Source organism: Sebastes umbrosus, chromosome 2 (genome assembly GCF_015220745.1).
Source record: "Sebastes umbrosus isolate fSebUmb1 chromosome 2, fSebUmb1.pri, whole genome shotgun sequence".
Classification (NCBI taxonomy): Eukaryota; Metazoa; Chordata; class Actinopteri; order Perciformes; family Sebastidae; genus Sebastes; species Sebastes umbrosus.
Window position 1 is genome coordinate 19528161 of NC_051270.1, and position 27254 is coordinate 19555414.

Consider the following 27254-nt stretch of genomic DNA (forward strand, 5'->3'; position numbering starts at 1 on the left):
ATCTCCCCGACACATACACACACACACACACACACACACACACACACACACACATAGCGCAGTGTAGTGTCTATGCCCTCCTCCTGCCCTTGTCATCACCTCCTTCTAACAAAACTCCTTGAGGCCCTACACTACTCAACAAGAGGATTTTATTCAGATCACTCTCCCACTGTATTCCCTTTCTCCCCTCACTAACCCCACCTCAACACACACATCACACACATCCCTCCCTCCCTCCCTGCCATCCCCCCCCCCCCTTCAATCCCATCTCCCTTTCCACTCTCCTCAGCCCGGAGGGTCTGTCGGAGCAGAGCAATTTCCATACAGAGTATGAAGAGCGATACGGCAGATATCTCAAATAACAGGAGATCAACATACGGCACCATTTCAGCCGCCGAGAGTGCGAACACACAGATCATCATCACACGCAGGCACTTTAATTAACCTGGGAGAGTCTGAACAGAGATGACGTCAAAATCTCTACATTCATATCATCAGCTACAGTTTTTGATGTCATGCATAATTTGTATAATGTACACTATATGAGCAGGCATAGTGGTTTTTGACTTTTTGTGACCCATTAAAATGAGGGAGTGTCTTGACTTGTGACTGCATCACAGCTTGTGACCCTATGCACATGAGTTTAGAGGCCAAAGGAGGTCAACAAAAAAAAAGAAAATCTAAAGAAATACATACATTTTGTGTAACAGAAGTATTACTTTTTTCATATGTGTCAACTTAATCATCTTGTGAACCCTCAGATTTGTACCGGGCCCAAGGTTGTTGGAAAAAAACAAGCAAGAAAAAGAAAGAAGAGAAAGACGATGGGATACATTTTTTCTAGATCTATCTTTCTCTCATTTTCTTCCCTCTGATGTACGCTCTGCTTAGTGGTTCTCTTTAGTTCTTCTGCTCTTTGCCCGCACGAGCCTCAGTCTGACTGGCTGCATAGGGGGGATTTCCCTGATGATGCAGTACCAAGATTTGACACTAAAAGGCAGTGTTGTAAATCTGTGCTGACAGCACATCATTAGTGTTTCACTATCATATAACTTTAGGTGAGGACAGAGAATTGGGCTATGCACTGTGAATATGTTAATTTGTAAATTTAATAGAATAAGTACTTTAAAACACGTCCACTGATCACACTCTACTTTTTCTCTTCTCTCTGTGCTTGTGTTCTCTCTCTCACCCCTCTCCCACTTTCTCCTTCTTTCTGTGGGAACTGTCAGTAGAAACAGGTCAGCATCACTCAGGAATGCGTTTTTTTCTGTGATCCATCTTGGTTGCCATGCTGAAGAGAAAAAAAAATGATCTTGGGTGGGCAAGGAGTTACAGTGAGGCTCTGCAGTATCATTAAAAACCTTTCTGAACTTCCAGGTTGGAAAGCTGAGGAGGAAGCGTCATTTGCCTTCAGGGGACACAGTGATGATGAAGAGGGTAATGGGTGAAGGGGAGGAGAAAATGGGGGTAGTGCAGAGGTAGTAAGGCAGAAGGTCGTCCCTGACTCTCTGACATCAGACAGTAGATGAGGCCAGGGGCAGCACACAGTGGAATGGACAGACATAACTGTTTATGTGTGTTATTGTTAGATGACGTGAGTGTTTGAGGGTTGATTATTCCATTTGCTGTTTTGTCTTTGTCTAGGACACTGGAGTTAAGCAATGGGAGGGGACGGTGGCTGTAAATACTGTGTAGCCTATATGTGTGTACATGTGTGTGGAGTGAGGAGGATGTTTTCGGGCTTTGAGCATCACTTTGTTTTCTTTACATCCCTCTCTTTCTATAAGGACCGGTTGCTGCACATTGTAACACACAATAACAGACAGATTGACAGATAGATAGATAGATGGATAGATGCGTGCATGCAAAGTCATGCCACAAATTCTCAATTGGACTGGGGTCTGGACTATTGACATTGCTGTTTTGAAGGCATTCCTGCATAGCTATGGCTTTATGTTTGGGGTCATTGTCATGCTGGAAAAGTCACAGTTGGCATGCAAGCTGCAGAGGGGTTGTCTGTGGATTTGCGGCATTGTTTCTGCTGACATGCAGTGTTTTGGCTTAAACATGAATCTTTAGTAAGGTGGCAAAAATGTCAGTTTCGGTGTTATAAAATCAGATAACCTTATGGTCAGGTTTGGTTAGGTTTGTTTCAGGGTACCACACACACACCTGGCAAACACTAGACCAGATGTCATGTGAGTTTTCTTCAAAAGTGACTTTCTCTTTTTCTCGGTTGCAACTTGTGAAGCACCTACTGCACAGTCTCTCCAATCTCAACCATGAAGCTCCTTCAGTTTCCTCAGTGGCTCCCTTCATTTGTGCCTTTTTCCACACAGACACTCAGCTCAGGACAGCCTGCTCAGACGTACAGCTGTGCCCCATATTCTTAGACCTTTTTATTAATGGATTGACCTTACTACACTTAGTTGGATATTCAGCGCCTTGTAAATGTTCTTGTATCTTTTTCTCTGATTGGTACTTTTCTGTAAACTTTCATAGATTTGTTAGAATTCATCTTTTGTCCTCATGGCACAGTTTTTGCCAAGAAAAATGAACAAATACATACATCAAAATGCAGTTATGATAAAGGTTTTCAGAGGGGGTACAAATACTTGTGCAATGGATTTTCTGGAAAGTGTTTTGCATTTTTACTTAGTTTCAATATATTTGTTTAAATGAATTAACTGTAAATTCAAAATGAAGCTCTGTACTCCTTGGAAATAAGTTGCTTGAGGCTTGAATATAATGACATTACCAATAGCATCTCATGTTGCTCAGACAATCTATGCAGTGTTGCACACAGTGATGATTGTCTGTCCAAACTAAAAAAAAATCTTTCTATAATTGCCTTACATTTGATGCATACAAAAGAAAACCACTTCATGCTTTCAGTGTGTAAGTTTTGGCACCAAGTCAGCATAATCCATACTTTATACTGAGAACAGATAAAACAAAAAAATGCTAGAAATCCAGGAGCTGTTTAAAAAAATCCATACTTCTCACTCACATGTAATCGCCCTAACAGGGTCTAATATTAATTTATATGAAGGAGTTTTTCAGGGGCGACTGGTGCAAATTTTTCTAGGAAGAGCTGTGCCACATACAATCGATTTCAGCAAACATCCCGGTATGATTTGATGCAAAAAAAGTGAAGGTATCAAAAGCACATTACTACTTTTCAGTTAAATAATAATAATTATTTTATTCCAACAGGAGCAGTAAAGAATGCTTAGAAAAACACAACAGTATAACATGTACTCAGTGGTGGAAAGTAACTAAGTACATTTACTCAGGTACTGTACATAAGTACAATTTTGTGGTACTTGTATTTTACTTGAGTATTTTCCATGTTCTGATACTTTCTACTTCTACTCCACAACATCTCAGAGGGAAATATTGTACTTTTTTACTGCACTACATTGATTTAATAAGTTTAGTTACTTTATAGATTCAGATTATTAATACAAAATATAATCAACGTATAAATGATGTATTATTATAGATTAATGATGATGATTGTCTGTCCAAACAACATTTTTTTTTTTTTATAATCGCCTTCCATAAGATGCATACAAAAGAAAACCACTTCATGCTTTCAGTGTGTAAGTTTTGGCACTAAGTCAGCATAATCAATTTTTTATACTGAGAACAGATAAAACCAAAAAATGCTGTTTAACCTTCCTGTTGTCCTTGGGTCAAATTTGACCCATTTTCAAACTTCATCTAATCACAAATATGGGTTTCTTTCATCTGATTGCCCCAAAATAACATGGATGAAAGTAATTCATAATTTCTGGGGGGGGTTCATATACTCAAAAAGGAGTTATCATTTCATGTAAATGAAGTTTATTGACCATAATTTACAGAGAAAAGTAGTGTAAAACTTGTGGTAGTGAGTTAGAATGAAGTTGGCTTAAAAAGGTGTCATTATGTGCTGCCATTGAAAATGTTTTGTATATTATAATATTTATTATATTCTGACTAAACTTTGACATATACCCATCTGTGATAATCCATCAATAGTATGTCCCACTGATAGTCAGAATAATTAAAAATTTCTGCTTTTTTTTTTTACTCAAAAATTAGGTGTAATTTCATGGAAATAATGTTTATTAACCATAAATTCCCCCCAAAAAAGTGTAAAACTTTGTGGTAATGAGTTGGAACGAGGTTGGCTAAAAAAAAAAGAAGAAAGTCTAACACAGAATTAGGTGATAATTTATAGTTTATGCTTTATATAAACCGTGAAACCAGACCAAAAGTTGCACGGTCGACGGGAAGTCGAATCCTTACTCCATACTTCTCACTCACATGTAACCCCTCTAATAACAGGGTCTAATATTAATCCATATAAAGGAGTTTTTGCTTGCAGATGATAACCTCCATGCTGGGAGTCTGTTTATTAAATACACGCCCCCTGTGCATGTTAAACTGTGGATATATCCTGTGCATGGTTATAGTGCTTTGACGCATGGGCAGCTACTGCAGGAGTGTGTGCTCATAATCTCTGCAAAAATTATTACAGGGGGTGCTTTTGCAGGGCAGGGGGTGGAGGTGGAGGGTGGAGGTTTGTCTTTGGGGGTGTCGGAGCTGGTCCCATGAATCTGGGATGTCTCTGTGTACAGTGTGAGCAGAGTTAGCAGCCAAAGTTTGCAGAGAGCGCACCGGCAGGAAAACTTCGCTGGAGAGGCGACCCAGTGATCCCTCTTGTCACTACCTATTTACCCACGGATCTCCAGTGCAAACATGCGGACTACACACTTCAATTAGCGGGGACTTCTGTGCTGTTTCAGGGGGTGAATCTCTCCCTCTTGCTCTTGAAAGATAACAGTTTGCTGCCTTCGCTGCTGCACGCTGTCGCTTCAATGGACTATATCTTTATCATCCAGTGAGTAGCTCAGACTAACATTGATTGTCCAGATAAGTGTTGGACCATGAGCATAACTTTTAACGCTATATGCCATGTAGTCCTATAGTAGTCGTGGGTGTTTATAAAAAAAAAAACAATGCACTCCCCCTGTGACAAGGAACCCTTATCTCGGAAACACCGACTCATGGCTGCAGCTATGCCCGGCGAGGAGAGCCCATTGCCCGGCCACAACACTTCCAGGACTGACCGGAGTAATGGATTAGTAGTAGGTGGACTGGTGCACTGTTTCATATGTGGAAGTGGAGTAACACCTGGGAAGGAGTTGAGGTTGCAAGTTGCATACCAAAAAGAGAGGGTACCGTTTTTCCCCTTCCTCCAGAACCAGGAGCCAGCCCCGGGTGCGTGTGAAGTGAGCCCGGCGGATGGTGGCCATGCGCCGGTGTGCGCCGTGTGCCACTGCTTCCTCACGGAGCAGTGGAACTCCTTCGAGCGCAGCAGGACGCCCATCGAGAAGCGCATGTACTGGCTGAAGCGACCGTACCAGTGCGACTCCCGGAGGGTCCCGCAGGAGTGGAACATCTCCTACGACCTGGAGAGGAGGATCAGTGGCAGCAGCCAGAACAACTATGACGACGGGGGCGCAGATGAGTCTGATTTCTCCTCTTTTTCTGAGAACATGTCAGACCAGGAGATGGATTTAGTCGGCAAAGAGAGCAAGTGCCTAAAGGGAGCAGCATCTGGCAAATCGCCAAGAGACAGTAGCAGCAGCAGCAGGAAGAACAATGTCATCAGTGTTAAAAACAGCCCGGATTCACAGCGTGCAATGCGCTACCCACCAGTGGCGGTGGGTGTTTACGCCGCGCATGGGTCGCCAAAAGCGGACAGTGTTCTTCCAACGCGGCGCGGTGGTGCCAAAATTATCAATAATGTGTGTCAATCATCAGAATCATCTCTGCTGGCAAAGTCCCAGGAGAGATTCCCAGCTCAGCGGTGCTATGACAGTCCTTTCTCTGACACACCTGTGCAAGACAACGGGGTCATTATGCGCAACAGGCGCTGGATGGAGGAGGAGGGGGTTAATAATGTCAGACACGTGGAGCCTCGTCAGATCCAGCGTGCTGTAGACAGCAGCTGTGCACCATCCAGACACCCATCACTGCTATACCACCCCAACACTGCTCTGTCATCTGTCGCCACTAAATGTAACCCTGTTCCTAGGGAGAATAACTCTGACAGCTCTGATGATGAAGATGAGATTAACATTACAAGTGATGATGACATGGATACCTATGAGAGCAGAACAACTCAGTTTAGACCTGTCAGAGACCTTTCAGCTAGGAAGTCACACCACACTCTGGTGAACACCTGTTCAGAGGAGGAGTGTGTTTGCTATATCTGTGGCTCAGGGCTCAGACATGATGGCCGTTTTAAAGTCAGTGTTCAGAAACAGGAGAGGGCACAGGGCGAGCCCTTTTTTCCATTCCTGTGGCTCCACTCCCCTCCCCGAGGTGCAATACCCATCAGCCCAGCGGGTACCACCCTGGTGTGTGGCAGCTGCCACACCTCCCTCATGCAGCAGTGGCAGAGCTTCCAGCTGGCAGATGTGCCTGTCCTCCAGCGCCTGTATGTGGTCCCCCTCAACCAGGCCACCAATTCTCTCCATCCTTCTCAGCTAACTCCCCCAGAGTCCATGGAGGGCACAACAAATGACCCCAGGGCTTCCCAGCATGAGGCCTGTTTCCTCTGCGGTCAGGAGTGTGGAGGAGACATGAGAGTAGCATATTCACAGGCGGGTGTTGGCAAATCCCGTGGTGCGATGTATTTCCCTTTCATCAACATGTTGCCATGCCCGCCTAACGCCCAGGGGGTGAGGAATGGCCGTGTGCACTGCTGCCCACAGTGCCACTTCATCCTGGAGCAGATCTGGGGTGCGTATCGACTCAGCCTTAGTGAAGACCTCATCACCTCTGTCAGCTCCTTTCTGGTCAGGTACCACGCTGCCATGGCCAGCCATGAGGGCTCTGGACCAGCCCATTCCCAGACCGGTGTGGTTTCTCGCCCCGGCAGCTCCATGTCGGTGTGTTACCTGTGTGGAGGTGAGCTGTGTGCTGGCGGAGAGTACCAGCTGCATGTCAACCCACCTGGGCGTTGTGGGGAGAGGGAGCCTTTCTTCCCCTTCCTCACCGTCCACCCTCCTGCTCCCCGTGCCAAGCCAGTGGACGCCACAGGCCTGGTGTCAGCTTGTAATCTCTGCTACCATGATCTACACACCCAATGGGCCCAACATGAGAACAAGGGACTGGGTCCCTCCACCCCTTCTACTTCTAGTCTATCCAGTGCCAACCCCCAGCCGCCCAGCTCCCCTTGGGCTCGCCAGTACAGCTGTGAGGCTTTTGTGTGTTTCTTCTGCAGGAAGGAGCAGCGCAGGCAAGGTAGGCTGTGCGCTGTCACTGTGGCCAGGCTGCCCGTGTTCCTGTATGCACCTCGCAGCACACGCACGCTCCTGGTGGATGATGGGAGGAGGCTGGTGATTGGCTCGTGTGTGGAATGTAAGGCCATGGTGCAGGTGGGACAGAGCATGCAGCAGGACAGAGATAGGCTTGGACATGGAGCCTCAGACGGGGAGAGGAAAGAACCAGAATCAGCCTCCTCGCCGCAGTCTAGACACAAGGTAAGCAAATTGCCTGATAAGACACACATTTATTTTTTCCCTGTCTTCAAATTTGTCTCAATGCATTCATAAGCTTGCAATGACAGTCTCCCTTTAGCTTTTAATCCCCCAGCATTCCCACAGTGCAGCGCAGACTGTGTTTGCCCTGACACGACCTCTGAGTCACATGGCAAGGGATGATTTAGACATTTTGCATAGTGGATCTGCTGTGATAAAGAAACCCTTTCTTTTATCAGGCTTTATCGTGATGCAGATGGGGCTTTTTGTGCTTTTGACAATTTTACTGTGTTTCTGTTGAATGTATTAATATCCTTGAAACTGTGTGGTGGAGTACTGTGTTCTACTTTTTTGCAGAAGAATATATCTCAAACAGTTTAGTTTGTGTGTGTGGCTGGAGACTGAAAAGCTTACTCGGGGTGGGCCGACACAGCTTGGATGAACAATGATGAGACAAACATTTTCATCAAAACTTACTTCTATAAACACCAGAGCAAAACTATGGGGATCTGACGGCCAAGGCCAGCCTTGTGTTTGCTGCGTCCATGTGTGTGTGTGAGTGTGTTTATTTGAGCAAGCATGACTGAGTATGTCTCACCCGGTGCTGAACAGTTTGTTTTGGTTCGAGCATGTTGAGGATCTCAGAGAGTATTCTCAAGGAAGTTAGTGCAAAGAAGTCTAAAGTTACCGTATTTCTTTTGATGACAATAATCATAACACACAAATGCAAAAATAAATTCCTACCCTGCTAATTACAGTAGACCTCTTTTACTTGATGTACTGACCTCATTTCCTCCAAATACATCAGGTAGATCACAAAGATAGAGACTCAACCGCAATAAGAAACATGTCTCGCACTGAAATGCTGCACCTGTTCATTTTAAAATATATGCTCAGACAGTCCTAATACTGCATTCCTATGATGTGTACTCGGGCAATTAATTGAATACACTCCTGAAATAATCAGGATAATTAAATCAGTTTTATTTATGTCAGCTAAAATCACAAATCTTATCATTATTGAATAATTTGAGTGAAACGATGTAGTTGAAACATTAACCTACTGATGCATTTGTAATATGATTAATGAGATAAATATAATCAGTCATTGATAACTGACACCTGTTTTTGCCATGAGACACTGATCTCCCCCTAAAGCAAGGGCACAATGTGACCCATCATCTCCACACTCAGTCATACAAAGTAATCTGGCTCCAGATCTGCCCATATTTGGTTAATTTGGCAGTGATGTGTGTTTAAAGACTTTGTACATTACAACAACTGCAGTGGTGTGTTTTATTATTGTAATGGTTCCCATTCATATTCATGATAAAGTACTGCATGTTAACATTGTAATAAGGGATTCTGATGAGTGATGATACTCGCATAGGTGGTCCAGATGGGCCGGCTCAGGGAACGCTACATCTACATACTTCCTCCGAAGAGAGATCATTCTGTCATCGTTCGCTTTCTCGCCTTTTTCTGTCTCCAAAATTTGCTTTTTTTCCACTCCGCTCTCAACAACACACATAAAATAAGAAGTAGTTGATAGCAGAACCCTGCTTTTCCAATAGCAGAGAATAGAAGTGGAGTGGAGGCTACGGGGTTATATCGGGGACCAGCAGGGTAAATGAGGATGACGATGTGTTGATGAAGAGCTGAGGAGCATTTAGACAGCCAGTTGGCTCTGTGAACAGCTCTCTCATGCAAACAGACACTTGACTGTCCAGCCACGCAGGACACGTGAAGAACATCTGCGGACGCCATTGACACTCAGAAGTATGTTGCACACTCACACCAGCTGTCTGGAGTTGTCCACCTAATTTTCTCTCCGTCCTTCAAAGAAATGTTGGATAGTTAATCTTACGGTCTCCAAACTGAAGTCTTTTATTATTTGTCTCGAGCACTCGCATGTGAGGTGATACTCGTGATATGAAGTATAATTATGGGTCCAGCTTTTCTGCCCGCCAAGGTTGGGGCATCAGGGTGGGTTGGGTGAGAGGGGTGTCGGGGCAGGCTGTGTGATCACTTTGAGCTGGGAGGGTTGCAGGTGGCACAGACAGCTTTGGCCTGAGTGAGCCAGTGACCTCATGGCTGAGAAAGTGCCAGCGTGTGTGTCTGTGGGGAAGGGGAGGTGTGAAAGAGCTGCGGGGGAACAGGTGCTTTGTCCTCTAGTGTCATGCTATATGCTTGAGAGGGTCTGTCATCGCTGGGGTTTGAGCTGTCAGGAGGAAGTGCCCACCTGGTGCCCCTTAGCACTGTGTGTGCCATGGTGGAGGGGGCTGTACAAAGATAAACACACACTTCTGTTCTATTCTATTGTAGTTTTTTGTGCTACACAACAGTTTCCAAAAGACAAGGCTGCAGAACAGGGACACTTCCAGCGATGAATTCATGTTTTTAATGTTCACAATTCAGAGGCGTAACCAAGACCGAGACAAAGACCATTTAAATGTTTGACAGAGGCTAGACTGATCTCATTTTTTTGTGATTATACTGCTCGCTCTGATTCAAACATTATTAGGTATATTGGGTATGAATGCTTCTCCTGTGAAGTGTGAAAGTCTGTTTTCCCTGCTTGGTGAGATATGAATTACCACATAAAATGAGATCTGCCACAGGACACTCTAGTATAGCTGTTGACTGTAACACACACTCGCATGCACACAAACATAAGTGGTGGGTGGTTATCATGTTCTCTGTTCTGCTGCCGTGTGTTTAATTAGCATGTTGGACATGACCTTTGACAGGTGTTTAAGTATAGACCACCAGCCGGTGTCTGGGGAGGGGCTGCTGCTGCTGGTCAGCAGATCTTTCACTTGCACTCTCGGTAAAACAGATGTCCACCGTTTTGTAGTTGTTAAAACGTGTTCTATGCATGTAGTTGTGTTGTTTTAAAGATTGTTTTAATCATATTTCTGCTTAATGAGATGGCAACAGGATGGCATACTTAGAAGGGAGACTGCCATAATGCATTTGCTCTTCTGAAGTGCTTATAAGCAACGCATTGAAGGCCATATTTATTTACTAGGGCCTTTCACTGTGCCTTATTTCGGACACGTTCTGCACTTAAAGATGTGTGTGTTATCTATCAAACAGATGCAACGACGTGGACGTAGTTTGACTCTCACTCAAGGTGCTCCATGTGTCAAAACAGTGAAGTGTGCTTCCAGAGTTACCGTCTTTACACAAATTCTTTGTTTGTTTTACTCTCGCTCAGCTGTGAAACGCTCTGTGTGGAAAAAAGAGGAAATTTTGTAATTAAAGCACTGTAATTTTGAAAAATACCTTCTTGATTTGACTAATTCAGACCAAATACCTTTTTGCCTTTTATCCTTTAAGGGAGAAGACTATGAGAGACAATATAATAAGTGCGTCCATATGGAATTGTTATAGATTTGCTGATGTTCACTCAATTTTGAAGGGTCAGATTTTTGTCAGAATACTCTGCATCTGAAGATAAAATACACATTTGTGCAGGTAGAGTAAGGGATGGTTGTGCGGAGGAAGAAATCGTTTAGTCTGTATCCTCTATAGCTCTGCACTGGATTAGTTGTAGAGCAAGACAAGCAGCTTCTAGGAAAACAAGGTGGCACTTTTTCAAATCTCTCTATCAATAACTAGTAATATTAGTAGTGAAAGATGTCCTTTATATTGCAGATGAAGTTTCTTTTTTTATGCTTGCTGATGTAACACAATAACATCTTTAAACTGTGCATTGTGAGCTCGCCTTCAATGACAAAATGTGCTAGAGAGGTATTCTCAGAAGCTGATTGTGTAATCATATAATAATCATCTGCTACTTTTTTTTAATCAGACACAAATTACATAGGTTGGAAGTGCAAAGTGAGTAAATGGCAGCACACAAAGTTAAACCCTTATTAGCACCAGGAGTGGGCTTACATTCAAGTAATTCCTAGAGAAATTAATTTTGGATATCACTTTTGTCACTTTTTAAAAATGTTAATGTAAAAAAAGTGACAAATATAAATGCAAAAAAACTGAGAAAACGAGAAAAAAAACACGTTGAAGAAATGAAGTAATGGTCCAATGCTTTGGCACTAAGTAAACTGATTAGATGCCAGCGCTGCATAACTTTATTGTTGTAAGGATACAGATTGATTGCAGGCCTTTTGATATAGATGTAATTGAAGTGTGTAGCAAAATCCACAGTCTCCTTATAGTCAACAGTGTGTCTTCTGCTTGTACAAAATCATACGGGACTAAAACAGCAAATAAATCAATCATTAGTCAAGCTTTGCAAAGATAAATACTACATAATTGTACATAGATACCGAGCACACAAACATATTAAGCCTGACTTATACACGCTCATATGTATACATGTGTGTATACAGTGTGTCTGTATCCATGCATGGATGTTTATTTTTGTATGGGGGTCTGCTGATGGACTGTTTCGAGTGCATGATTATTGTTGACCTGTCAGAAAAGCGGAGACAAGTTTCTGTGAGTTCAAGCTGTTTGTGTGTGTGTTAGCATTGTGTGTGCGTTTGCTCATGTTTTCTGTGCTGCTCCTTTGTGTGTGCATGTGTGCAAATTGTGTGTTGGTGTGAAATATCGACTGTGTTCTCCCTGCACAGCCCATATCCTGTAAAGGAGGTATTTGCTGTCACAGGAAAAACATGCCGGCATCTTGACAGTGTCGCCAAGGAAGATTTATAGTGCAGTGAAAGAAGGAGTGAGGGCAAAATTACACATCAAATCTGGATGTGAAGTTGAAAAGGGAGAGACAGATTATCCTGGAAGAAGAGGAGAAAAGAAGAGTGGGAGGCTGAGAGAAGGTGAGCGGGTTAATGGGATTTAAATTACAGCCAGAGGAAAACAGAAGAAAAAAGGACTCACATTCTCATCAATTCATCATAGAAGGAAACACTACAGCGTGCTGGACACGGAGCCTGTTTCATGCAGAAAGGAGTTTCTATTAAAACTGTGTTAATTTGAGACATGCGACGTGGTGTGGTCTTAACATATGGTGTGAGCTGTTGTTATGCGTGCCTGTGTGTATGAGTGGGTGTTTAGTCAAAACCATTCATATTGCACATATCCTGTAAAGTCCCTGCAGCTGTGTCTCTCTCCTCTCCAGCAGTGCAGTCTGACAGACAGCCTTGCGTTTCACAGGGAATCCTCTGGTATTTGAGGGGCTTAATTTCAAAGCTGTTGGAGGTGGGTTTTGATTTAGCGCTCAAGGCTTTAATCACTCTTTTCCCGCTAGCATCCCTCAGCGCTGCATTCTTGCCCATATCTGACTGGAGACATCAAATCCTGTACGGAGCAGATGAGATGCAGGTGCTCCAGTGTTTCACTCTTTGTCCTGCAAAGACTTACCTATATACAAGCCTTCCACAGTTTGAGGGACACCACAGCCCCACCAGAATAGTCCCGTAGTTCTCTGATGTACCTGGTGTGTGTCCTGGCAAGTGTTTGACACTGCGGGTCCTGACCATCAGACTCTTATAATGTAATGTCAAAGGTGGTGTCTGAGCTCCATGTCACAGCCCTCAACATATTGGAAAAGAAAACCCTTTGATCTGTGATACAGTTATCCCCTTTCACTGCTGGCATACAGTACATACAGTGCATGTACCCATGCATGCCCACTATGCATATGCGTCATGGTTGCATTAAGAGAACTTGATATAGGGCTCCAAGATAGCGTCCATTCATTCCAATGAAAGTTGCTCACGCAGAGCATGTGTCAAAATGTTATCTGTCTCTCTCTGCTTCTGTGTTGTGCTGCCTGTATACTGTACATAAGTTTCAGTTTCCCTGAACCTGCCAGTCCTGTCCAAATCCTTACATTAAAGCAATGTCAAGCATATGATAGCAGCTTGCCAAGGCCCATGAATAGTTTTACAAATTTTAAATGTTATATAAATTCATAAAACAAAGAAAAATACCAATGACCTTAGTATTATTCTAATGACTAATGATCTATTTTAGCTATAATAATGGTCTGGAAAATGTTTTTTTGGCTGCAGGGAATTTTGTGTTGGTGTTACAGTATCAGTGTTACGTAGTTGGTCACTCGGACCAACTAGCAGCAAGGTTCACTCACCGCGCCATATCCAGCTCATGAACGCACCATAAGAATTGGATCTTATTCCAAGATGGTGCCTGTTCATTTGAATGAAAGTTGCTCGCCCAGCACACAAGTCCAAAAAGTGTTCTCTCGGTCCTTCTTTTTTCTTTTTTTTCTTCTGTCAAACTTAAGATCACCTAATAATTGGTTATAATGATGTACAGTAGACAAACTTTTCTTATTATTTACATGTTTCAGAGACTGCGTTAGACTGATCAAATCTATTAAAAAAAAATGTATATTTCCATATCTATCCAAAACTGAATAAAATGAGAACAACTATAAAACAAATTTGTCAGTGTGTCAGGTTCACTATTGCAAAATGTACATTTTTCATCCATCCACTCGGTCCTGCTCAGCCCATAGACTTTACATTGCGATGATGTCATACATATAAAAATATACATTCCCTGCTCTGGGGAAGTTTTGCAAAATATAAAACAATCATGGATTAAAAAACTGTTCTCGTTGGCAGTAGGTGGTGTCCTGTCAACAGTTTGACTTTTTATAATTGAGGGAAATGCTGCTTGAAGATTGTTAGTTGCAGTACCACGTTTGGCCACTGGGACTAACTGGTTGCACCATATCCAGCTCTGTTGATTCATCCATGACATGTGGACTTGGGTAAAAGTCTTATTAATGTTTGATAACGTGTGATTGTATGGTTGACACAGTTTTATAAAAAAAAGAATGAATGTTTCAAGCAACAACAGGAAATATTAAATCTGATTATTATCTGCTTTTAACAGAAATATAAGTTTATCACCCCTCCTCTGTGCACTTGGTTTGGTCCATGTTTTGTGCCCTCATGGTTCTTTACTGCTACTAAAGAAACCAAAACCAGCTTCAGAAAAAGACAGGAAATAATGAATTATTGTGAAGGAGGTGAGTAATAGCCTCCCTAGCAATTTATCTATTTGTTTGTGTAAATTTGTGAAAGTAGATTTTGTTGGCACTGAATGTGTAAACACCAGTAAATTCACTTGGCTATTAGTTTCTACTATTAGCTTAACATGCAGTAGGCCTATCTGTTAATTAGCAGACACACCTTCACTTTGTGGACATTTAAACTTACATTATTCACAGTTTAAGTCAACTACATTTAAATGCAAACTATTTCCTTCATGGTTGTTCCAAAATGAATTACACTGACAGCTAAACATTCAATAGTTGTTAGCTATTATTCAGTATTTTGACACTCTACTTGGAGAAGTCAGTGCTTTATTTCACATGGCTGGACTCTACATTTTTATGTGATTTAAATGCAGGAAATGCAGACAGACAGACAGAGAGCAGTGGTCTGGCAGAGACTGAAAAAACACTGGCATGCAGGTGAGAATTTATTATGTAAGTTACAACTGGGAAACTCCAGGAGATGAATTTGAAAGATTAGAAGTCTCTCTGCAGCTAATTCATCATCCCTGCAAAATATATGGTTAAGTGCTAATCCAAAAGGCATAACCTTAGGTTTTTCCCCTGTTAATTATGCCAAATAGGATCATAACATGCACTGAAATGTTAAAATTCCCTGGCAGACAATTGTTGAGAGGAAGCAGGAGAGTGCCAAAGAGGGGATTGAATCAAGCAGTGTGAGAAGTTTCCTCACATCCTGTGATGGAAGAGAAATTGAGAGGTAGCTCATTACTGTAACTGTGAGAGCATGAGAGCGTGGCACTGCTGCTTTTAGGTTGATTTCTGTTTCTTAAAGCAAAAGACGTTGATGTCATTTAGAGAAGGAAGTTGGGGTTTTGGGAATCTGGGTGCAGACCTCCAAGCTAGTTTGTAGCTGACAGATGAAGGCACACTGACCTTTTAACCCTGTAAGCAGAGAGGGGATATGGATATTTGCTCAGCACTCAGGGACAGGGTCAGCAAACGTCATATGTCATATTGGAGGGAAGAGACCTGTATAGGATTCTTACACACTTTCAGAAAGTCACTTCAGTATCATGTGGCCCTTGTGATCTATGCTGTCTAAAAACTCATAAAGGGTAGGGATGATAATGAAATGCAATCCAGGAAGTGCAGTTTGAGTGACAGAACTGTAAATTTGAAGGCACAGTGGTTTATAATACTGACACAAGATTTCACAACTCTGCAAATTTATCACGATTATTTTGTCCTTTATGGCGACAATTGCGATGTAAATGGTAGAAATACAGCGTTCACATTACAAAGTAATCTACCAGGAACGTGCGCTTTCACATATTTGATTGACCAACACTGCACTTTGCCGGGTGACGTTGCGTTGTGGCAATGGTTGAGTCAGGTTAAACTTTTTTGCCGGATAATTACCACCCCTGGGTCTCATGCAAATGAATGAGGGAGCTGCATATTCTTTTCACGCAGGGCTAAAGTCGGTCTGAATGTAGCCTTGTTTGCAATTTATCTGTGTTATTTTGTATTGCATTATAGCTAAATGCATACTGAATTGTCTAGGAGAGACCTCTCTTATTATCGTGTTTGCATTGGTTGTTTCCCACAATTTATCTTTGTGTCAGATCATAGTTCAACAACAACACGCCACGGTGACACTTACAACCCTCTTTTGGCACTGGATGGCAAGTGGTTCTCAAAACTGTCAATTTGGTCCCCAGAGGTTTAAACCCCTACACACTCATGGTCCACCCACACAGGTGATTTGACTTAGTTTTGCTCAGGACTGTGTAGGCGTGTAAACACTGTGCTTGATTGACGTCTCCCTGACTCTCCTGTCAGTTTTGTTGTACCTATTACCTGCAACTTACACCTTCTTATGATCCCTATTAGTATGAGGAGTTTGGTGACCTCAACAACCTCCCAGCATACCTCCACCCAGCTCTAACCTGAGAAGAGATCTAATCAGCCAAAATAACTGAAAAAACCTGTGAGGGTGTGCAGGGTTTTCTTAGTTAAAGTAGCAGCCTGAGCCTTTCCCTCATGTTTTTGCATTTCCTCTGCTGTGACCTCTGGCTCATAGGGGTATACTTTGACTTTGGCATCATAGTATGAGGTAAAATAATCCATAATGTCACCTATAAAACAATAATAACAGTAATTTCGGCTGGCTGGAATTCTCCTCTCAGTTTTGATTTTGTATATAACCAAAGTGTAATGCACATTCACTAAGCTTGTGGGAAGAAAAGGGAAAAAGGAAACATAATTGTCTGCCAGTTGATGTCATAACAGGTCAGTGGATGGCAGGACTAAGTGGTTACAGGTGCCTTTAGCTGTGGATGTTACAGACCAAACTTGATCGTTAGATGTGGAAATAGGTTTGAAAATCAGAAAAACTTTTCTTTAATGTCAGTGAAACAAATATCTTTGATTACCTATCATTAATTGTGCATGGCAGTCTTGCTTTCATTGAAACGAATGTCCAAATCCATTTGAGTGGACAAAAGGGGTGAAAGGGGAACAGAGAGGGCAGTGTCCCTCTAAACCCCCTGAAACCGTGGTCCCTGCTGTGAACTGTTTTCAGTAGTGTTTTTATGGATGCCCATTTGGCACCAAAATGTGTGTCTGCAATGGGCCAAGTTGGGGACACAGTCTAGTAAACTACGTGTGAACTATCAAACTGGGTTCCTGTGAGAACCGAGTCATGTGAGTGGGAGTACAGTGTCGGTGTGAGTTTGTGTGATGTTTTTGGCCATTGTCTTCTGATCTGCTTCTCTGCCTTCTTGTGAGGACCGGGCTGTAAGCCACACTGATATGGTGTTGACTAAATCACTCCTTCCCCTCCTCTACCCGTTTACCAGTCCCCCTTTGTCCCTCCACTTTACAGTTTGGGACAACCTAAGACAATTACAGTATGGAGCCAGACCGATATATAGTAAATAACAACCTGCACGGAGAAGGAGGGCTCTGTGGACTGTACAACATGGCCGTATTAATTACGAAAGAGATGTTTTGAAGATTGGACTCCTTCTTTGTCAGTTATTATAGAAGTCAGAAAATGTAAATGTTGATCAACCAAACACACAATCAATTCTTAAATATGTTTTACATCAAAAAATAATTTAAAAATTGCTGTAAAGATGCACATCAGAAGAAGTGACATTAGCAGTAGGTACTGATACTCTTGTGTAAAAGTAATTGCGGAAAACGTGAAGATGTTTGGGTGTTTTTGTATTACTTTTGTCGACATTAGAGGAAATTGATTTTAAGGTTCTTGTGCATTGGTTTTCATATTCAGCAAATTTGCTTTGTGTTGAGGACACTGTCCTAGCTTCCTACATGATTTAAAGTAGAGGTCGACCTATAGTGGATTTGTAAAGGCCGATATAACAACGATAGTTTGGAGCAGGAAAAAGCCAATTAATCGGCTGATATATTCTTTACTTATACAGCAGTCTAGTCGGCTACTTTTGCATACACCGTTTTTACTAAACCAGTTTTTCTCACACTGAATCATTAGTAAGTAATATCCTGAAGTGTGATTTGGTGGATTACATCGTTGAAATATGTGCTATTTATTTACAATGGCCGATACGCTGTTCTGTGGTTTATAAATGACCGGGATTACTTCTGTTGCGCGTCCTGTTACATTGTTAAATGCCACTCTTACAAACCATTAATGTCGGTGCATATTCCCGGGGTAGGGAGGATCCTAAAGTGTGCAATTTCATTTCATGAATGGAGACTTTGTGTGTGGAGCCTCTCCAACTCCCAGCGTTACTGGTGGCGACTGCACAGCCATCGGCCACTATCGGAGCCCAGTTCCACCAATAAATTGTAAAATGTAAGGTTTGTAAAACGTCCTATCGGCGCCGATTAGTCGGCCAAACCAATAAGTTGGCCAAATCGGCCCCTCTCTAACTCTGCTTAAAATTATTCCTTTTGTGTAAATTTGCTGGATGAACTTTTTCTTTTCTTTAGTCACAAAGACTGTCAGTGTCCTTTTTCTTTTAGTAAAGACCAGATATTTTTAGGCCAGTGCACATGCTTACACCCTGAGGTTTGTCATGGACATTTTCTATATTATACATCTGCTTTGTTGTAAATTGTTCTGTGTTGCCACACTGGAGCCTGGCATGGCGTGGCAGGAGGCCAATGTGGTAGAGTAGTGATGCTGTTAAGGCCGTCATGCTGTATTGCTCTGGAGTCTGAGAGTTTTACAGTAGTAAACCTGGTTTGACTGTGGTAATTATAGAGGACAGAGTGTAATGTAACTATAGCTCAGCTCTCTGCCAGCTGCCCTCTGGCCATACGCACTTTTACCCACAGTCACGTATAAACGCATGCATCCGCAGACTTGCACTTCCATACAGTATGTAGTCGTTGATCATAATTTACATACCCAACAGCTGCACGCGTGTGAGTTTGTGCACGTGTGTCTGCCAGGTGGTTGGGAGCACTGGCAGGTGTTTGCTCTCTTCCTGGCAAATACAGCTGGATTGTGCCACAGCTGTGCATGTGCACAGTATATGTCTCTGTGTGTGTGTGTGTGTGGTTCTGCACCTGGACACAGCTGGAGTGTGTGGTAGCACAGTAGCTAATAGTGGACCTATTTCCTTTCCAGACATTTAATATGCAACTTATGCTCTTAGCTGACTGGATATTATTCATTAAGTGCTACTCATTAGTCTAGCTCTTTTAGACCTCCCAAGTGCTGCTGAAGGTCTGTGTGAATGTGGCTCTTCGTTGTCAGGGTCTTCCTCCTCATTTCCCACTTTGTTTCACTTCGCTCTTTCATCCTCCCCCTGCCTTCCTGTTTGTCATATTGTCTGCTGATAATACTAATGGGGTGAAAAAGAAGGAAGACTCGCTCTCACCCTGCTGTCAGGACAACTGGAGATGTCAGCTGGAGCCAATATAGCCCCCCGCGTAGTGGACTAAATATACTCCACAACCTCTTGCCCTACACTCAGCACACAGACAACCCCTGGCTCCGACCCGCCGCTAGATAGCCTCACCCTCTTTCTGTCAGCCAACCAGAGCAGAGATAATGATTAGCATTACTGGTGATCTTCTGGGAGCTTATTTTGGCTGAGGAAGACATTCCCCTCCTTGGATTACTCCCTCCTCCCATCAGCATCCCCAAGTCCTGGCCCTGACCAGCACCCCCCCAACCCCCACACATGCCGTCCAACCACCTGGTCTCTCACATACTCAGCTTGTCCTGCCAGCTCCAGGACAGCTGGGGAGAAGGAGACAGAGAGGGAGGTTTGGACTGAGCCTCCCATGAGGCTAGAGACTGATACCTCTGGAAGAATGCAGTACACAGACTACATAGTAGCCCTGACACATTTAGTAGTATGTGGTCTGTGCTGAAAGTAGATTTTCAGGTCGGTCGGAGTGACAACATAATGGAAATACACTAATTTATGTCATATACTTTACAGTGTAATCATTAGGTATTGCCTGTTTGAAAGCCTGGTAGCAGTTGTCTCTGTGAAAATGGCATACTTGAGGTTAACATTTGATAAAGCCCTAGTTTGAGTTGTAATCCAGAACCGCATACAAACAAACAAAGAAAGATTACTCAGAGGGACCTAAACATTAGCCAGGTGTTATAGCCTTCAATAGAGATGTTCTCATTGACCAATCCATCAGTGCACACACACACATAAACATGAGCACAAATGCATGAGCACACACAAACACACAGACATAGTCAGGAGTTACAGGGACTTTGTAAATAGTTTCCATTGGTGAGAGTCTCCCACACAGACATGACCATCCGATGAGTCAGACATAAAGCCGATACAGTTTCTCCATCTGTGTGACAGATAGATACCACAGATACTTCCCGAAGGCCTGTCATTATTTATTTGTTACTTTTTTGCCTGCGATCCCTTTCAAGTTTGCCTTTTGCACTGAGGAAATGTTATTAATATAGATTTCATGCGGCTGTTTCCCCACTGCTGATTATGACTTATTGAAAGCATGCCTAACCTAATCCGAGGCTATGAGGCTAGCAGTGTGCTAACATATGACCTGCCAGCTTGGTCAGTGGCATATCCCACATGGTCAGGAGTTGTGTGCAATGTGGACCGACGGGCTAGTCACGGTTAATGTGCAGAGCGCAGCCTCAAAGGCCACAGTGAAGTAGCCAGAGTGGTAAGCCACCAGAGGAGATTTAACCTGTTGCAAATGATCTCCTGACTCCTTGGGGTGTACAGCTGCACAGTTACTGACTGTACATGAGAGATAACATGGTGTTATCCTTTACTATGAACATTACAGAGAGAAGAACGAGATGTTAAAATCCTCCTCAAAGAGAGCCCACGTTATAAAATGCTTAAGTTGTTATGAAAGTCCACAGAGGCAAAGGGGCTCTAGATGTTTTTATTTCCTTCTCTTCTACGGGGGGCTATAAAAATAGCTCTTGGCATGAGTTAGGTGTCAGAGGTCGTCTCCTCCCTCCCGTTTTGTCCTCTTTCTTTTTCTCACTGGCTCTGTCTTCTGTCCATCTCTCTCCCTCTCTCCCCTGTCCCCCCATCACCTCAACCCCCTCCCTCCTTCTTTTCCCCCCATTCTCCCCTGTTTTTCTCTCTCTTCTCCCCCCCTCCTCTTCATCTTTCCCTGTGGTATTAGCGGGGCCACATGTTGCTGGCCTCTCCTGGTGGTGTGAGCCCCATGGCAGGCCCTGGCTCCAGGCTGACGCGTAGCTCGGTGTGTGCGTCTGTGTGTGTGTGTGTGTGTGTGTGGATGAGAGAGAGACTCTAATGTGTGCCTGCATGCCTAAGAGTGAGCATGTGTGTGTGTGTGTGTGTGTGAGGCCACTAACACAGTAACCTGATAGTGGTGCGGCTGAGTAGTACAGAGCGGAGCAGTGCTGTGATTTATCCCGCGGGCCCAGCAGATGGCTGCAACAGGAGTTTGTTTAAGTTTGCTTCAGAGCCGGGCAAGCAGCCAGGAGCATAGAGAGGGCCTGCCAGAAAAATGTTCACTGACTCTGGATGCCTAACCACACTACTCCCCCTCTCCTCTCCCTCCTGCCTCCCCCTAACCCCTCACAGCCCCCTCAGTCCAACACACACACACACATAGACACACACACATGCTCTCGCAGACTTTCTGTCGCTACTCTCCTTTTACCCCTCTCTAATTTCTTTCTTTCCTCCCATCTGCTTCACACACATGCTTACATACATATGCACGCTCACACGCACGTTTACACACACACACACCGGACACACACATACACATCGCTTCTCTGTTCTGTTGGCAACATCCCTGGTGCAGACATGATCTCACACCTCAGGAGGGGGCATTAAAGACTGAGGAGGTGTCCATTCTGGTGGGGGTCTTCTGAACAAAACCATATGACCACCACTTTGCCTCTCACAGTGGAAAAGAGAAGTATCCCTGCCGCTTAAACACATGCAAAAGAGCACATGCACAACTATGTGCACACAAAGCAGATGATTTCTGGTTTTGATGTCCGTGCATCGCCTTTTCCTCTCTCGCTCTGATTCAATTTCTCGGTCTGTGTTTGCGAAAGGTGATGACAAGTCGTGTTACATCGCCTCAGGTCAGCCAGGTGATAACTCTTGACCTCCCTCTCCACACATCATCCTCGCTCTGTCTAACTTATCTCTCTCTGGGCCGTTCCTGGTCTTTTCCTCTTCCACATATATTCCTCTTCTAGACACAGTGTTCAGAATCAAAAATTCAAGGTCACTACATCTAAATCAGATGACGCAGCACAAATCAAAGCAGACAGTGAGATACAGTGAAGTCAATGGACATTTTTTTCAGATTGAGTCAGTGTGCGAGGTTGGGAAAGGTTCTTTGTCAGTATATTGTCTGGTACAGAAGTTTGACTAGCTGCTTGAACTTGGAATCTAACAATTATTTTCATTGTTGATTAATCTGTAGATTATTTTCTCGATTAATCGATTAGTTGTTTGGTCTATAAAATGTCAGAAAATGGTGAAATGTCAGTCAGTGTTTCCCAAAGCTTAAGATGACGTCCTCAGATGTCTTGTTTTGTCCACAACTCAAAGATCTTCAGTTTACTGTCATAGAAGAGTAAAGAAACCAGAAAATAATCACATTTAAGAAGCTGGAATCAGAGAATTTTTACTGTTTTCTTTCTTAAAAACATTGCACAAATCGATTAATCAATTATCAAAATAGTTGGCCATTAATTTAATAGTTCACAACAAATCGATTAATTGTTGTAGCTCTAGTTTATTTTGTGTACTTTCAGTTTTTATACTACTTGTACTTTATACTACCACAAAATCCAATGCAAGTCAATTCCCAAATATTAAATCAGTTGTTTGTATCAAAATTAAAATATCTAAAATTAGTCCTGCCACCTATTTGCCTTTTTATCAGTGTCTTATATTGTTGTATGATTGCATTGCATTTAGATTAGGGCTGTCAATCAATTATAATATTTAATCGCGATTAATCACAAAGTAATCGCAAATCTTTTATCTGTTCAAAATGTACCTCAAAGGGATATTTGTTAAGTATTCAATACTCTTATCAACATGGGACGGGGCAAATATGCTGCTCTATGCAAACAAATGCATTTAGCATAAAACATATGCTCAAATCATAACATGGCAAACTCAACAGCTGTCAGTGTGCTGACTTGACTATAACTTGCCCCGAAACGCCATGGGATTATCATAAAGTGGGCATGTCTGTAAAGGGGAGACTCGTGGGTACTCAGAAAACCCATTTTCATTCACATATCTTGAGGTCAGAGGTCAAGGGAACCCTTTGAAAATGGCCATGACAGTTTTTCCTAGCCAAAACTTAGTGAAAGTTTGGAGCGTTATTTACAGTAGCCTCCCTTGCGACAAAATAATATGACATTGTTGGTACCAATGGATTCCTTAGGTTTACTGGTGATACCAGTATCTTCACTACAGCTTTAAAACTGAGCCCGCTACAACCTAAAAATTGTTGTGTTGTGTTAATGCATTAAAGAAATTAGTGGCATTAAAATTAAATTGCATTAATGCGTTATTATCACGTTAACTTTAACAGCCCTAATTTAGATATTTGTATTTCCATTAATAAAATCACTATAATTCCACAAGCATTTTGATGCAGTGGCATCTTGTTTGTGTGTGCACATATACATACATACTGCATTGCACAGTGTCTTACTTTCTGATAAACATGAATCTATCAGGGTGAAATCTAAAAATATAGTTATTTAAGATCAGCTGAGAGGCCACATGACCCTAGGGGTATCTGAATCAGTTCCCAGATCTCAATATTTTATTCATTTAGGATTCTTAAAGGTTGCCGCCGGCTGTGACAGATTTCAGTCATGGATAAAAGGGTTTGCGTGTGTGTGTGTGTATATAGATGCGTGTGTGTATTATATAGTGAAAGAGTTGGGAGTGTTTATGTTTTTGTGACTGTATGCGTGTGTCACAGCGTGACGAATTCTTCATCCCTCTCAACATTATTCTGAACCTCAACAAAAGCAGGCACATCCACGCACACATGGTCCTTATTCTCTTATTTCTTCCTCTTAATTGATAAAAAACATCTTTCATTTCATGTTTTTTATATCTCCTTACTCCTCTCTGCGGACCTGTTTATTTAGATCTGGGGTTTTCAAAGTCTGAGACTGGGGCTCCCCTCAGACAAAAGCTTGGAAAGAGGCTCCCCCTCAGCCCTCCCTTAGTTTACGTGCTTAGTTTTGCTCAATTCCTGGATGCCTATGGGATCATAATTATGTTATTTGATCCCATAGACACTCAACAATTGAGCCAAGATATATTGCTGTTTGACATTCACTACACCAAATACATAAAAAGGTCTGCCCTCAGGCATTTATCAGTATCTGACTCTGGGAAAATGGGAAAAACGGTAAAATTACCCCAAAACTCAACTCGAAACTCAACAAAAGAAATCACACACATTGCTATTCTATGTGATCTTCTTTTGATAACTAATGTAAATAACTAATGTAAGGGGCCATACGCATGCTACGTCTAAAGACGCAGGGAAAACGCCAGCTGTGCCGCTTTTTTTTTACGGTTTAGGTTATGCTACTGTCGCGCCTGCCGTTACTAAGCAACCAAAACCTGCGTGCTGCGATGACGATGATGATGAAGTTGCGGTAATTTAGCAGGAAGCCTCACTGACTAAACTAAACACAATCAAAACAAAGATAAATGCATTTCCAGCACCGTAAATCCCTCACAGTAGCTTTACACTTGATTTCTATGTGTCAATTTGGCTGAAAAGAATGAAGCAAATAGTCTGTGGGACCGATCGTAAACTCTAGGTAGCCCTGCACTAAAATGATCAACCTTCCGGCCCGAAAAAATAGGTGCTTGGGAACGATTGCGTGCTGCAATGGCGTCGCTCTCGTGTATGAGCGTGCCTGCAGCGTGTCTACATTGACAACAGTGGATTTGAGCGTGTAAAAGACGCGGCATGGTTACGGCCAATGGTATTATTTCACTTCCATTCACTGAGCCTCCCATGAAACTGTTTGGAAACCCCTCACACTTTGAAAACCTCTGATTTAGATGATTTCTACCCTCCAGTTCAGCTTTACATCCACTGTTTCTCTCACTATCATGTTTATTTGATGACTTGCTGCGGTAGTTTCTCTGTTTCATTCTCACCCTGTCTTCTAACATCTGTCCAGTGTCATCAGTGGCTTTTCTACTGCGCAGACAGTGACTCGACTGGGCAGTCGGTAACAGTGATGGTATCATACGAGAGAGCATGAAGAAGGTCACTAATGTGGACCGAAAGCCGAGCAACCACTAAACCCATACGTAAACTATGGAGTGACAGGACATCCTTGTGTTTGTGTATATGTATGAGTAATGTGTGTATATATGTATGTGTGACTAATTGGGCCATTGTGCTTTGGCACAGATCCGTATTTCCTCTAAAGCAACATCAGTCATTCCTACTGCCTGTCGTGCCTTCAGGTCAGACACACACAGCTGAATGTTGTTGTGCAAGCCTGTAAGAGGTTGTTGAGGTTGAGAGAAGTATGTTTGAGTTCCTGGAGGTATCAGCTGTTTACAGAACATAAATCAGCTTTCTTGAATTTGGTGTTTCATACTTTTTCACATGTGTTTCAGGACAGTTAAGTAGAAGTGTGAAGGGCAATTAAGTGATCCTGATAATACAGTGGTGCTTGTAGTCTTCTTAGTGTAGCCTATGATAATAACTAAGATTGACCTGTGACAGCACAAAACAAATGTTTATTTTAAGCAACAACATAATACCCATCTCCTAACAACTACATTGTGTGACTGTCTATTAAATTGACAATAAAAAAACAATAGTTTTAGCTTTTTTATTTGGAGACAGAACATCTATAGCATGCCACCTTTGTGCTGGTTCAGGAACTAGCTCAGTTCATTAACTGAAAGTGCTATCACAATCAACACTTGTTATTCCTGTGATGTTTAGGGAGGACCTTTCAGTGTGACATCCCCTCTCTGCTACTGCACGCATGTGTTTTTCAAAAAAACACTTCAAACGCAGACAAGCTACACATCAGACAGAACGAAAAGAGGAGATGGGTAAAGAAGAGAGAATTCTTTATTAGGCTTCGTATCCGCCTGCAGCTCTGCTCCTTGATAGCCTCGGAGGAGAGGAAGTGAGTGGGTCACAGGTCAGGTAGCTTAGCAGCCCGCTAATGAATATTTATCTGTCAAGGTTACACTCCATTGACAGAAATGTGCTTGTGCCAGAGTTATTACCTTACCTAAGTGTTCTTATGTCCACTCGTTACCTTCATATGCTATTCTATACACTGTATTATTATATGAAAACTGGGGCTGTAGCCAGGATATAAGGAAAACTGAAGGTACAAATCCCCCCCTTCACTGTCACACAATTTTGGACAGAAATCAAAGCAGGTTTCTTAAATCTTTTGATTACTTGGATTTTTTTATATTTTATTCATTCATTAGTATTATACTGCCTGCACATTTTTATTTCCCAATGTTTAGAAATGGTGTTTCAAAGCATAAAAGAATAGAATACATCTCAGTGTCCTGCGTGGTAGTTTCTATAGCCATGATTCAAATATGTAAAATATGCGTTGCCTCTTTCGTTTTCAATATAATATATAATCATATTAACGTATCCAAAGCTTTTTAGCCACAGACTGCATCCTAAATTAACTCAAAATTGTTAGTGAAGGTACTTTTTGATATGCATATAATCAGCATTTCTTTATGAAGTGATATCCAAGGGGTTTTTGATGCTTATTTCAGTGGAAAGTAAAGGCACTCAATGAATTCTCGTAGAACAGATTGAAAAATAAATAACTCATTGTCCAGTTCTTTGAATTTACACCAAGGTGTCTTAAAATCAATACTCCATTAAACCCTATGAAATGAAACCATCTGAACTCAAAACTCTAATTGTAATACCAGTCTGACATTGTATCGTTTTATAAGCCCATTACTTTGTTCTGTTGTTAAATTTCATGACTAGATCTGTGAGATTCATCAGCAGTCCGAGCAGCAGTCTTTTACCACGCATGTTTTTGTAACTAAAATAATCTTGAATCATCTTTGATCTCCAATCCAGCGTCGCTCAAATCGTGACAGTAGGCTAAAGCATGTGTGTCTGTGGAGAGAATGGCATTCATAAGATCTTATTACCCATGTCCTCCCTGTCCTGTGTGTATGATAACACTGTGTGGGTGTTTGGTCCAGGCCAGATGG

The 27254-nt window shown here is 42.4% G+C and overlaps 1 protein-coding gene across 4 annotated transcripts in view; it reads left to right on the forward strand.

Annotated features, from left to right (window-relative positions):
• Positions 1–4526: 4526 nt before the first annotated feature.
• The window catches only part of gse1 (Gse1 coiled-coil protein), a 192882-nt gene continuing 170154 nt past the window's right edge, over positions 4527–27254 (forward strand). Inside the window, exons 1-2 of one of the 4 annotated variants that reach the window (XM_037789417.1) lie at positions 14251–14268; positions 14913–14976. In XM_037789417.1, the coding sequence (XP_037645345.1) occupies positions 14971–14976 (6 nt within the window). In that variant the 5' untranslated portion in view covers positions 14251–14268; positions 14913–14970. Of the gene's footprint in view, positions 7548–14250; positions 14269–14398; positions 14530–14912; positions 14977–27254 lie in introns of those variants that run through there. The other 3 variants (XM_037789409.1, XM_037789400.1, XM_037789390.1) reach the window with 3 other exon arrangements.